This window comes from Pristis pectinata, chromosome 21 (assembly GCF_009764475.1).
Source record: "Pristis pectinata isolate sPriPec2 chromosome 21, sPriPec2.1.pri, whole genome shotgun sequence".
Classification (NCBI taxonomy): domain Eukaryota; kingdom Metazoa; phylum Chordata; class Chondrichthyes; order Rhinopristiformes; family Pristidae; genus Pristis; species Pristis pectinata.
In genome coordinates, this window is record NC_067425.1 from 32289201 (window position 1) to 32303136 (window position 13936).

General features: G+C 45.6%; 1 protein-coding gene across 1 annotated transcript in view; it reads right to left on the bottom strand.

Moving 5' to 3' along the window:
• The window catches only part of LOC127581385 (ras-like protein family member 10B), a 100346-nt gene extending 89083 nt beyond the window's left edge, over positions 1 to 11263 (bottom strand). The window contains exon 1 of the mRNA XM_052035760.1: positions 11048 to 11263. Coding sequence (XP_051891720.1) covers positions 11048 to 11263 — 216 coding nt within the window. The remainder of the gene's footprint in view (positions 1 to 11047) is intronic.
• Between the last annotated feature and the right edge of the window lie 2673 nt (positions 11264 to 13936).

Genomic DNA, 13936 nt, shown 5'->3' on the forward strand with positions numbered 1-13936 from the left:
CAAGAGAAAATACTGGTTCAAAATAGAATCCCAGACCAGCCGTCAGCTGTGGCAGGGCTTACATGCTATAACGGGCTACAAAACGCAGTCGGGCTGCATAGTTAACAACAGCGCATCCCTTCCTGATGAGCTTGACGCATTCTATGCACATTTTGAACAGAAGGGAAGTGGATTGTCACCACCCACCCTGACAGCCTCCAATGCAGCTGAACCCGTGGTCACCGTCAAGGACGTAAGATCAGTCTTCCGGAGAATGAACTGGAGGAAAGCATCTGGCCTGGTTGGTGTCCTTAGCCGAGTTCTCAGATATTGCGCTGATCAGCTGGCGGGGGTATTTGCAGACATACTTAAACTCTCCCTGCTTCAATCTTGTTTTAAGAAGATCTGGTACCGAAGAAAAACAAGGTAACGTGCCTCAATGACTACCAGCCAATGGCTCTGACATCCACCATCATGAAGTGCTTCGAGAGGCTGGTTCATGGCACACATTAACTCCAGCCTCCCAGACAACCTCAACCCATTGCAATTTGCCTACCGCCAAAACAGGTTTACAGTGAACGCTATCTCCCTGGCCCTACACTCAGCTCTGGAGCATCTGGACAGTAAAGGCACCTACGTTAGACTATTGTTTATTGACTACAGCTCCACCTTCAATATTATAATTCCAAGCAAGCTCATCGCCAAAGTCCGAGACCTGGGACTCAACACCTCCCTCTGCAACTGGATCCTTGACTTCCTGACGAACAGACCGCAATCAGTGAGGATAGGCAGCAATACCTCCAGCACAATTGTTCTCAACACTGGTGCCCCACAAGGCTGCATCCTCAGCCCTCTACTCTACTCCCTATGTACTCATGACTGCGTGGCCAGATTCTGTTCTAATTCAATCTACAAGTTTGCAGATGATACCACCGTAGTGGGCTGTACCTCACATAATGATGAGTCGGAGCACAGGAAGGAGATAGAGAGCTTAGTGACATGGTGTCATGACAACAACCTTTCCCTCAATGTCAGCAAAACAAATGAGCTCATCATTGACTTCAGGAAAGGTAGTAGTGTACATCCACCTGTCTACATCAATGGTGCTGAGGTTGTGAGGGTTGAGAGCTTCAAGTTCCTAAGAGTGAACATCACCAATAGCCTGTCCTGGTCCAACCACGTAGACGCCATGACCAAGAAAACTTACCAGCACCTCTACTTCCTCAGGAGGCTAAAGAAATTTGGCACATCCCCTTTGACACTCACCAATTTTTATCGATGCACCATAGAAGGCATCTTATCTGGGTGTATCCTATCTGGCTTGGTATGGCAACTGCTCTGCACAGGACTGCAAGAAACCGCAGAGAGTTGTGGACACAGCTCAGCACATCACGGAAACCAGCCTCCTCTCCATGGACTCTGTCTATACCTCTTGCTGCCTTGGTGAAGCAGCCAGCATAATCAAAGACCCCACCCACCCGGGTCATTCTCTCTTCTCTCCTCTCCCATCAGGCAGAAGATACAGGAGCCTGAGAGCTCAAGGACAGCTTCTATCCCACTGTGATAAGACTATTGAACGGTTCCCTTATACGATGAGATGGACTCTTGACCTCACAATCTACCTTGTTTGACCTTGCACCTGATTGTCTACCTGCAATGCACTTCCCTATAGCTGTGACACTTTAGTTTGTATTCTGTTATTGTTTTTACCCTGTACTACCTCAATGCACTGTGTAATGAATTGATCTGTATGAGTGGTATGCAAGACAAGTTTGTCACTGTACCTCGGTACAAAGTGACAATGATAAACCAATACCAATACCAATAAGTCCAAGTGTATCTTTAATTGGCTGATTCATCTACGATGCAGGACTCTGCAAATGTAATGAAAATCATAAAAAAACTGCTGATGTTGGAAATCTAAAATAGAACCACTCAGCAGGGTCAGGCCACATCTGTGGGAAGTGAAGCAGAGTTAACATTTCAGGTCAAAGACCCTTTGGCAGTTCTGATATTTTAAAGTTTCAAACCGAAACATTAACTCTGTTTCTCTTCCCACAGATGTGGCCTGACCTGCTGAGTGTTCCCAGCATTTTCTGTTTTTATTTTATCTGCAATAGTTTTCCTGAGTCTATAGCCAGTGTGCCACACTCCGATGCTTTCTCTGTGCCCGTACAAGTACCCTAATCTCTGATATTTCTTCTAAGCCCTTACCCAGGATCGAACTCTCCAAAAATATCTCTGTGTTTCTGAACCCAAAGCCAATAGTAATTCTGTCTTTGCTCTAAATCCCAATATTAATTCTGAATCTGCACTGTGTACCCAACTCAGTGACAGAAATTCTGAGTCTGTACCCAGTATCCTGGTCTCCAGTACCATGTCTCTGTATCCAGTGGAATGATTATGGCACAGGAGGAGCCCATTTAACCCATTGAGTGCCTATCGTCTACCTGCAGAGCAATTCAGTCAGACCCATTCTGGACTCTTGACCTCTCAATCTGTCTCGTCATGGCCTTGCACCTTAATGGCTGTCTGCACTGCACTTTCTCTGTAACTCTGACACCATATACTGTGTTCTGTTATTGCTTTTCCCTTGTACTATCTCAATGAAATGAGATGGATGACACACAAAACGAAGTTTTTCACTGCACCTCGGTACATGTGACAACAATAAACCAATTACTAATTACTGCTTACCATTCCCCCGCTCTATTCCCATCAGCTCTGCATGTTTTTTCCCTTTATGTGCCCCTACGATTTTTGTTGAAACCACTGTTCACCACTGCAACCATCACCACAAAAGCATCTATGCCACTTACGTAAGAAATGTCATCCTCACATCCCCCGTGACTCTTCCCCAAACCATCACCTGTGTGTCCTAGTCCTCATTGTTTCAATTAATGGGAACAACTTCTCCTTGTCTACCCTATCTAGAGCTGTCATTTTCTTGCACACTTCTGCCAAAACTTCCATCAACCCCCTTGCTACAAGGAGAATAGAGCAGAACTTGATGTAATACTCTAGTTGTTGCCTAGCCAGATCTTTATGGGGGGTTCAGCATTACTTCACTGTTCTGGTATGCAATACTTCTATTTCTCCGTACTTAATTCCATCTACCACTGGTCATAGGTTCAGGGTTAAAGGGAGTTACAGCACAGAAACAGGCCTTGCAGTCCATCAAGTCCACACCTACCTTCAAACACCCGTTTACACCAAACCTACCCTGACCATTTTATTCCCTCCACGCTCCCCCTAGATTCTACTGCTCACCTACTTATGAGGGACAATTTACAGTGACTAATAAATCCACTAACCCACACATTTTGGGATGTGGGATGAAACTGGAGCATCAAGAGGAAACCCATGTGGTCACAGGGAGGATGTGCAAGCTCCACACAGACAGCACCGGGAGTTAGGACTGAATGCAGGACGCCTGAGCTGTGAGGCAGCAGCTTTACCTTTGCCTGTCCACCCTGCCTGTGTCCTCAATCCTGTTGTAGTTGTCCAGTATCATCTTTACTGTTGGTCACATCTCCAAGATTGGAATCATCAGCAGACTTTGAAATTCTGTATTCCAATATACAAGTCATTTTGCATATTGACAACAATGATCGCTGGGGAACACCCTGTGTCTGTAACATCTTCTCTTGCAAGATCACCCATTGTTCCATTACAAATATAAAACAGCTGTATACAAATATACAGCTGTATAAAACTTTGGTTAGACTGCATGAAGTATTGTGTGCAATTCCGGCCGCCCCATTACAGGAAGGATGTGGAGGCTTTGAAAAGGGTTCAGAGAAGGTTTACCAGGAAGCTGCCCTGATTAGAGGGTATGAGCTATAAGGGGAGGTTGGACAAACTTGGATTGTTTTCTCTGGAGCATCGGAGGCTGAGGGGAGACCTGATAGAAGTTTATAAAATTATGAGAGGCATTGATAGGGTAGACAGAATCTTTTTCCCAGGGTAGAAATATCAAATACTAGAGGGCATGCATTTAAGCTGAGAGGGGGAGAGTTTAAAGGAGATGTGTGGGGCAAGTTTTTTACACAGAGAGTGGTGGGTGTCTGGAACAGGCTGCCGGGGTGGTGGTGGAAGCAAATACAATAGGCTTTTAGACAGACACATGAATATGCAGGGTGGGAGGGATATCGATCATGTGCAGGCAGAAGGGATTTAGCTTAATTTGGCATCGTGTTTTGAACAGACATCAAGGGCTACCGTTCCATGTTCTATGTTCTAAATATTCCTGTAATTATTTGGTTCCATTTTATCCCGGCCAGGTTCACTCTCATCTCATTGAAGTCATCCAGTTTAGAAGTCCTATTTTAGAACATTTTTTATCCGTGATTATTTAGTACCTAAGCTTCATAAATTTTTAGCTACATTTCCACTGTGCTCATTTCTCTGACAGTAATTCGTAATGAGTTCACTCATGTTCTTGGCTGTCCTTTGGTAGGGCCTTGTGTGCTTGGGACACAAGTGGCCTTGATGGTGCTGAAGAACCCACATATGTGACGGCCGGAGGTGAGTTACTGAGTCTCTGGCATTCTCCCCACCCACCATCTGTTCTTTGAGTCACAGGTTTTCTGGTGGACCTCTTCCTTTAGGTGTGTGTAGTGCTGTTTCTTTTCTCCATGAATAAAGGCAAGCTTCCAGTCCAGGAATACCATGTGTGTTTCTGTTGATTAGCTCCTCGGTCTCCCGAACATTCTCATCAAACCAGCCTTGGTTCTTCTCGGTAAAGAAGCCAAGCATTTCTTCCAATTATGGTAGACTTCAGGGAAGTCCATAGGCTCTGGATACTCTTCAGCTCCTTTGGTTGGAAGGTTGCCCATGAACCAGCTTTTAGGGTCCTTGAGAACTTTGACACTGGTCATCATACTTCTATTGACACTAGTGTTTTGGGGTCACTCTGGTGAGGTAATAGAGTGGATTAGCTGGTGCCTGAAAGGAATATTTCAAAGACCTGCTTAACCTTGACTCTGTCCTTGGCATGAATAGTCTTAACTCCATCCCACAGCATCCTACCCAGACTCAACTCACTGCCACTCCTGATGGATAGGAAGTCAGGAAGGCCATATCACAACTCAAAAATAACAAGACCTCGGGAGCAGACAGTATTCCTGCTGAAATCCTAAAACTCAACAGTGAAAAATTTCAGCCATGAAACCATAACCTTATCAGGAAAAAGGAGGAAATACCCACAGGACCTCCGAGGTGCCAGAATAGTCATCAACTTCAAGAAAGGAGGCAGGTTAGGCTATGGTAACTAGAGAGAGGTTTCCCTGCTGTATGTCACAGGGAAGATCATCGCCAGAATTCTCCTTACTGCACCTTCCAGTGGCCGAAGAGGTCTACCCTCCAATGTGGAATTCATCCATCTAGAGGCATAGTGGCCATGACAACGCCCAGAAAATACAGGTAGCAGCCACTATATGTGGTCTTCCTCAACCTCATTAAAGCCCTTAACTAGATCAATCAGTCGGGAATGCGAAGCACACTGCTCAAGTTCATTTCCTTCTTGTGTTGGCTCCATGATGACATGCAAATCATAATACTAACCAGTGGATCTACAACAGAACCATTCTCAGTGAAGACCAGTCTCAAACATTGCCCCCACACTTTGCTCAATCTTTCCCACTGCAATGTTGCACCTCACTCCGAACAAGACTTCCCATGGGAGTGGAGCTAGTCTTCAGAATGAATGGGAAACTGTTCAACCTATAGTGACCAAGGTCTCCTTAACATTGACACTCAAGCTGTAATTTGCAGGCCACACTTACAATTACGAGTTCCAAGGTATTATCGACTCCCTCACTGGGCTGTAAACTCAACATTGTTGGGACTGAGGCCCTCTACCAACCTCTCCCCACTGCTCCACACTGCCCTACAATAGTAAAGCTTCACGTCAAGAATGTGGCAAACATGGACCATATCTCAGGAGCCACCTCTCAGAGAAGGCAGGCATCAGTGATGAAATTCTCCACCACCATCAATGTGCCAGCACTACCTTTGTTCAATTGGAAAATGGTATTTGGAGGTCAAGACCTCAGACCTAGCACAAAATTCATGGAAACAGTGCTCCCAGTCCTCCTCTCTGCTTCCAAGATCCAGCCTACCTACGGCAAGCATCACAAGACAATGGAAAGATACCAGCAACACTGTCTCTGCAAAACCCTGTACATTCACTAGTAGGATATCCAAAGTGTCCACTCCCAGAACAGCATTGAGGCTCCAGATACTCTCTATTGTCCACACTGGACAGACCACTTCATTTGCATATCCAAACAGACATTTAGTTCCGAGCTCTGTCATGGGAAGAGATTGTCAGGTGTACAGAGGAAAAAGGTACAAGGATATGCTCAAAACATCCCACCCACTCCTGGGTACCTTTGTGCCATGACAACTCAAAGTGGTGAAAGAGCATTCGGGAGGCACTGAGAAACTCAAGGCCATGTGTTAGGAGCATACAGAAGCCCTGTGTAGGCAGTGGATGGAGGACACCACTTAACTTGTTACCCACCTGTACGCCCCATTAGGCACATCCTACCCAATCAGGGGAGAGTCTGTGAATCCCACATTGGCTTCACTGGCCACCTCAGAAACCACAAAATTGGAACAGAATGACAAGAAGGTTTCCAACAATGTTACTGAGACCCTGCCCAGTACTACTGATAGAACAGTGTTACTGAGTCTGCACCCAGTACCAACTCTCCAACAGTGTTACTGAGTCTGCGCCCAGTACCAACTCTCCAACAGTGTTACTGAGTCTCTGCTCAGTACCAACTCTCCAACAGTGTTACTGAGTCTCTGCTCAGTACCAACACTCCAACAGTGTTAGAGTCTGCGCCCAGTACCAACTCTCCAACAGTGTTACTGAGTCTGCGCCCAGTACCAACTCTCCAACAGTGTTACTGAGTCTCTGCTCAGTACCAACTCTCCAACAGCGTTACTGAGTCTCTGCTCAGTACCAACTCTCCAACAGTGTTACTGAGTCTGCGCCCAGTACCAACTCTCCAACAGTGTTACTGAGTCTGCGCCCAGTACCAACTCTCCAACAGTGTTACTGAGTCTCTGCTCAGTACCAACACTCCAACAGTGTTACTGAGTCTGCGCCCAGTACCAACTCTCCAACAGTGTTACTGAGTCTCTGCTCAGTACCAACTCTCCAACAGTGTTACTGAGTCTGCGCCCAGTACCAACTCTCCAACAGTGTTACTGAGTCTCTGCTCAGTACCAACTCTCCAACAGTGTTACTGAGTCTGTTCTCAGTACCAACTCTCCAACAGTGTTACTGAGTCTGTTCTCAGTACCAACTCTCCAACAGTGTTACTGAGTCTGTTCTCAGTACCAACTCTCCAACAGTGTTACTGAGTCTGTGCACACTTCCCCACTCTCCAACAGTGTTCTGAGTTTGTTCCCAGTACCCATGCTCTAACACTATTACTGGGTCTGTGTCTACTACCCACTCTCCAAAGGTACTACTGTCTGTACCTATTACCCACACTCCGATAGTGTTACAGTCTGAACCCACTGCCCACTCTCCAGCAGTGTTATTGAGTCTGTGCCCCATACTACTTTCTCCAACGTTGAATGTAAGGGCAATGACTCAGTTCCCGTCTGGGCATCTATTTTGAGATGGTAAACTAACAACCTTACTCACTATCTTCTGCTGATGTTCCCAACTGCTGAGTCACAGATTCATGGTGACTCTAAGCTCTCCTAAAACAACACTAGGGAGCTGGTTTTTCATTTCCAATAAAAATATCCAACCTTTATTTAACCTAATATTTGAGCAGCTGGTATTCTGCCCTCATTGGTTGTATAACAGAAAATCGATCCAGTATCAGGCCCTTACACAATTGCTGAAGTGATCTCAATACACCTTGGCACACGTCTGCCCTGCAACCTCTCAACTTCCTGCTGAAGTAATCAGTCAATCTCTCCACAATCCACAGAGTGTGTCACCCCACTGATTTATCACTCATTGACTTCCGCAGATATTGCCCTCTGTCCTACATGACCTGCTGCAGGGCACTTGAGGACATCTCACACAGCCTGACTCCTATTGTCAACATTCAATGCCTGCCTTTGACATCAAATTGTTCTGCTCTTTGAGAAGGGTGGACAAGAAAACCTCCTCCTTGTTATCACTTACTCCACTCCCCCCCCCCATTCTCTCCAGCTCCTCCATGTTGAACAACACTTGGAAGAAGCACTGAAAGTATCAAGGACACAGAACATACAGTGGTTGGGGACCTCAGTGTCCATCACAAGGTGTGGCCTGGTAGCACCACCAGAGACTGAGCCGGCCAAGTTCTGAAGGACACAGCTGCCAGACTGGGTCTGCGGCAGATAGTGAATGAGACCACAAGGAATAAATTACTTGACCTGTCCTCACTAATCTGTCTGTGGCTGATGCATATCTCCATGATGACATTGGTGGGAGTGACCACTGCACAGTTCTTGCAAATGATCAATTCCATCTGGAACCTCTCTGAATATAAATAGCCCATGCTTGCATGCTGCATTATCAATATTCAGGCGTCTGGTATCACCTGACTTGAAATATATTGTCATCCTTCATCGTCGCTGAATCTGTCCCTGAAGGTCCATCAACAACTCTGTGGGAGTAGTTTCAGCACAGACTGAAGTTGTTCAAAAATATGGCTGGCCATCATCTTTTGTCTTACCATTGATTCCCACATTCCATAAAAGAATACAACTCACTGTTAGCGATCTATGAACTACAAGGCAACTAATCCAACATTGGCCACACCTATACATTCTCTTAACAAACACATCCTAATGACAACTGAAATATAAACAAAGGTACAAGAGATTCTGCAGATGCTGGAATCTGGAGCAACACACACAAAGTGCTGGAGGAACTCAGCAGGTCAGACAGCATCTGTGGAGGGAAATAGACATTGAAGGGCCTGATGAAGGGTCTCAACCCAAAATGTTGACTGTTTACAGTATTTCTCTCCATAGATGTTTCCTGACCTGCTGAGTTCCTCCAGCATTTTGTGTGCATTAAATATAAACAAAATAACTTTGGTTTTGCAAGAGGCAGCAAGTCCAAAGCAGAAACGGCCAGGTCTGTTTCTGGCCCACAGGGTACACAATGAGGGTACAATATGCAGCCACATCTCCAAGCCATGGTCTTGCATCATGGGTCTTTCCTGGCAGCAAGAACCTTAGCTCTGTGTGACCTTCAGTGTGGGGAAAGAACATGGGGTTTGTTCTCCTGTTTCTAACTAGATGTTAGGTTTCTGCACAATTTGGAACAATCCTTGATCTTACCTTTTCTCAGAAAGGTCGTGTCTAAGAGTCAGATATTCTTTGACTAATCTTTTCACGGAGGCTCACAGCACGTAACCCATTTTGTAAATGAACGCCGCAGGAAAAGTGGATGAGAACTAAGTTAACTTTCGCTTCATCACACCTGGCTCAATAAAACCTGAGGCATTTAAATTTGTGAAAAGTCAATTTAAAACAGAAAACAAGATTTGAACTCAAATTCTCTGGATTGTTCACCCAACTGGGGTGAAGTACAGTAACTAGACCTGTTAACTGGAGGTCTAACAATGAGTGCATGACACCAGTGTGGCACCAATTTGTATTCAATCCTAGAAATTGTAATTTGGAAATATAGATATGATAAAAAATTCAGTCTAATTTTGAAGTCCTTGTAAAAGCCCATCATGTGGGGCTTCATTCACATTAAATTTGACTCCCATCACTTTTAACTACTTCTTGAACTGAACCAACAAGCCAGTTCAATAAATGCAATCTTGCTGGTGACGCTCACACCCTGACAGTGAATTAAAAACATAAAATTAATGAGAAATTATGTTTAAAATAGTCTACCAGAACAGATAATATGCCACGGCCAAGAAAGCTCACCAGCGCCTCTACTTCCTCAGGACACTAAAGAAATTTGGTTTGTCCCCTTTGACTCTCACCAACTTTTACCGATGCACCATAGAAAGCATCCTATCTGGATGTATCATGGCTTGGTACGGGCAACTGCTCTGCCCAAGACCACAAGAAGCTGCAGAGAGTTGTGGACACAGCCCAGGGCATTACGGACACCAGTCTCCCCTCCTTGGACTCTGTCTTTACCTCTCGTTGTCTTGGTGTAGCAGCCAGCATAATCAAAGACCCCACCCACCCGGGACATTCTCTCTTCTCTCCTCGTCCATCGGGTAGAAGATACAGGAGCCTGAGGGCACGTACCACCAGACTTAAGGACAGCTTCTACCCCACTGTGATAAGACTATTGAACAGTTCCCTTATACAATGAGATGGACTATGACCTCACGATCTACCTTGTTTTGACCTTGCACCTTATTGCACTGCACTTTCTCTGTAGCTGTGACACTTTGTACTGTTATTGTTTTTTTTACCTGTTCTACATCAATGCACTCTGTACTAACTTAATGTAACTGCACTGTGTAATGAATTGACCTGTAAGATCGGTTTGTAAGACAAGGTTTTCACTGTACCTCAGTACAAGTGATAATAATAAACCAATACCAATACCAATACCAATAAAGAGATCAAGGGCATTCAGTATGCAATCAATTGACAAGCTGGTGCAGTGATGGGGAGGGACATCTTTAATGATAGGATTATGGAATTGGGTAACAACAGAAAGAAGAATGATAGAAAATGGAAACAAGTGCCTTCAAAGGTCAGCAGTTAACTCTCAGCCCGACCTGCTGAGAACATACAGCATTTTCTGTTTTTATTTCAGATTTCCATCATCTGCGGTTTCGCGTGTTTAGATGAAGGAAAGGGAGACCTGGAGAAAGCATTGAACAGCAAATTAAAGTAAAGCAAGACAAAGAGGAAAGAAATGAGGGGGAAGTGAAAGAATGAAAAAATACAGAATACCATCAACGGGTGAATTCTCTCAGTTGCTGAGTTTGCCAGGAGTGAGGACAACTGGCCACAAATTGAATGCCTGTCACAGGTTTGCAGAAATCTCCCTCTCAGCAACAAGGGAAGGATATCGGCTCTTGTGACCTGTGGAAGTTGTAAGTATCAGAACAATTACCTGCAGAGTGTTGACTGGGAAGGATGGAATGGGTGGAAAGTCCATTATCTGTAGGTCGTGCACATGTTCGTTCATGACCACAGCAGGCAGGTAGATGTGACGTGCTTTTGTAGGCATGTAGCGGTCACTGTAATCGTTGTAGAGAAACTGGTGCACAATTGCTGATTTCCCAACCCCTTGTGCTCCAAGGATTGCTATTTTGAAAGTTGTCACCATGCCGTTGTAGGACACTTGGTGCAGATGGGCTGAGGTCATGCATATTCCAGGGGCTGACAGTCAGATACTCCCATGAACCATGGTCACATAGTTCCAGTTGGCTGGGTCCTGGAACAAGAAAGAGAGGCCATTCAACACACATACATGCACACACACATATTTATTAAATGTGCTCTCACTGTGACTAATTACATGAAAATAATTAGCAAATAATTGCAATTGTTGCTTGGTTGCTACAAACCGAGAGGATGTGGGTTGGAACCAAGTGATACTGAGTTGGTTGAACAATAGGAATTAGATTGTCAATGCGTTTGTGTGTTAATATTAAGCCGTGGACTCTGGATGGTGTTTACAGTTCCCCCAGGCTCTTCCCATGATCCCTATTCTTATCCAAAACTGGAAACCGACAGCCTCAGCTGGGGGGAAATCACAGAGCAGGGACACCGGTATTCCACGGAAGGGAAGGAAGGAATAGACAATCATTACTGTCCTTCACTCATATGTACTACAGGTTGGTCATAAGGCACCAGGAGCATTTTGTCCGCTTGGCCTCTCAGCCAAGGATGTCACACAAGGTAAGGTTACAGCAAGGGAAGCAAATGAAAACTTTCACAAGATGAATTACACTCTGCTCCATCACACTGTGCCACCACGGGGCAGGCACGGTAGTGTGGCGGTTAGTGCAACGCTATTACAGCGCCAGCGACCCGGGTTCAATTCTGGCCGCTATCTGTAAGGAGTTTGTATGCTCTTCCTGTGTCTGCGTGGGTTTCCTCTGGGTGCTCCGGTTTCCTCCCACATTCCAAAGAAGTAAGGGTTAGGAAGTTGTGGGCGTGCTATGTTGGTGCCGGAAGCGTGGCAACACCTATGGGCTGCCCCCAGAACACTCTACGCAAAAGATGTATTTCATTGTGTGTTTTGATGTACATGTGACTAATAAAGAAATCTTATCTTATCTGCCTCAACAAGTAGGCCCATATAAAATATAAAGGTTTAAACATGTGGGGTATAACCCCCACTCCATTTCCCCCTCATCTTCAAAGCTTTCTTACACATGGCGAAGCCTCACAGCTTCAGTGACCCAAGTTCAGTGCTGTCTGTGTGGAGTTTGTACGTTCTCCCTGTTACCGTGGGGGTTTCCCCCAGGTGTTCCAGTTTCCTCTCACATCCCACAGATGTGCAGGTTGATAGGTTAATCGCCACAGTATAAGTCACCCCTAGTGTGTAGGTGAGCAGTGAGCATTTAGTGGTGGGCCAGAGGACTTGGTTTTGTGCTGCAGGGCTCCACGACTTTGCTGGGGTATGTGTCTCCAAACACCAGCAGCCCTTCCACACCTCAGTGAAGAAGGGCAATCGGCTCGGCTGTTTGAAGGGAGCCAGTGATTATCTAGAAATGTCCTGAAACACAGGAGTCTTAGATACAAGAATTGGAGGCTGAGGGAGACCTGATAGAAGTTCATAAAATTATGAGAGGCATCTTTTCCCCTGGGTAGACATGTCAAATACTAGAAGACATAAACTTAAGGTGAGAGGGGGAAAGTTAAAGGGAGATGTGCAGGGCAAGTTTTTTTTACACAGAGAGTGGTGGGTGCCTGGAATTGCTGCCAGAGGAGGGTGGAAGCAGATACGACAGTGGTGTTTAAGAGGCTTTTAGACAGGCACAGAAATGTGCAGGAGGTGGGGGATATGGATCATGTGCAGGCACTAGAGATTTAGTTCAATTTGGCATCGTGTTTGGCACAGACTTCGTGGGCCAAAGGGCCTGTTCCTGTGCTGTACTGTTCTGTGTTCTATATATGGAAGGAACCCCAACAGACTTGAAACAATGCTGCCTGCACACAGCAGAACCCCTCACACTAACCAAATGCTCCCAAACACAGGAGAAACCAGAGCCCCAACTATTAAAGTTCTGGAGTCACAGAGCAGAGAAACAGACCATTCGGGCCATCACGTCAATGCTGACCATCAAGCACTGTTTGTGCTAATCCCATTTACCAGCACTTGGTCCATTGCCTCCCATGCATCGTCCTCCCTCTCTTAACACAATCCTCACCCTATTGTTCCACAGCCCAGGCCCCCACAGCCCCGGATGGAGAGGATACTCTCTGAATGGTCCAGCTCTATTAACCACCTGGAAATTGACCCTGGGTAACTGTACTGTGTGCACACAGTACGAGTGGCTGTGTGTTGTGCTCCACTTCCCATTGACCTCATGGGGATTCAGAAACAGAGTACAAAGTGAAGACACCCCTATATGTGTGTTCAGTGTTACCAGTTCATTTTTTTTAATTAACTTCTGAGATCTGGGCCTTGCTTGGTAAGGCCAGTATTTATGGCCTGTTGCTAATGGCCCTTGAGAAGGTGGTGGTGAGCTGCTGCAGCCCTTTCCAAATGTATACTTCATTCATAATATATAGAGTAAATCCAATTGGGACATGTCTTTCTCAAAGTTTGTTGTACCATAGGTTCAATACATTCAATGCCCCCAGATTGTGATCCTTCCCACAGCTGCACTGCTGTGGTCCTACTGGTGAAGGTGCTGTGGTCCTACTGGTGAAAGTGCTGTGGTCCTGCTGGTGAAGGTGCTGTGGTCCTACTGGTGAAGGTGCTGTGGTCCTGCTGGTGAAGATGCTGTAGTCCTACTGGTGAAGGTGCTGTGGTCCTACTGGTGAA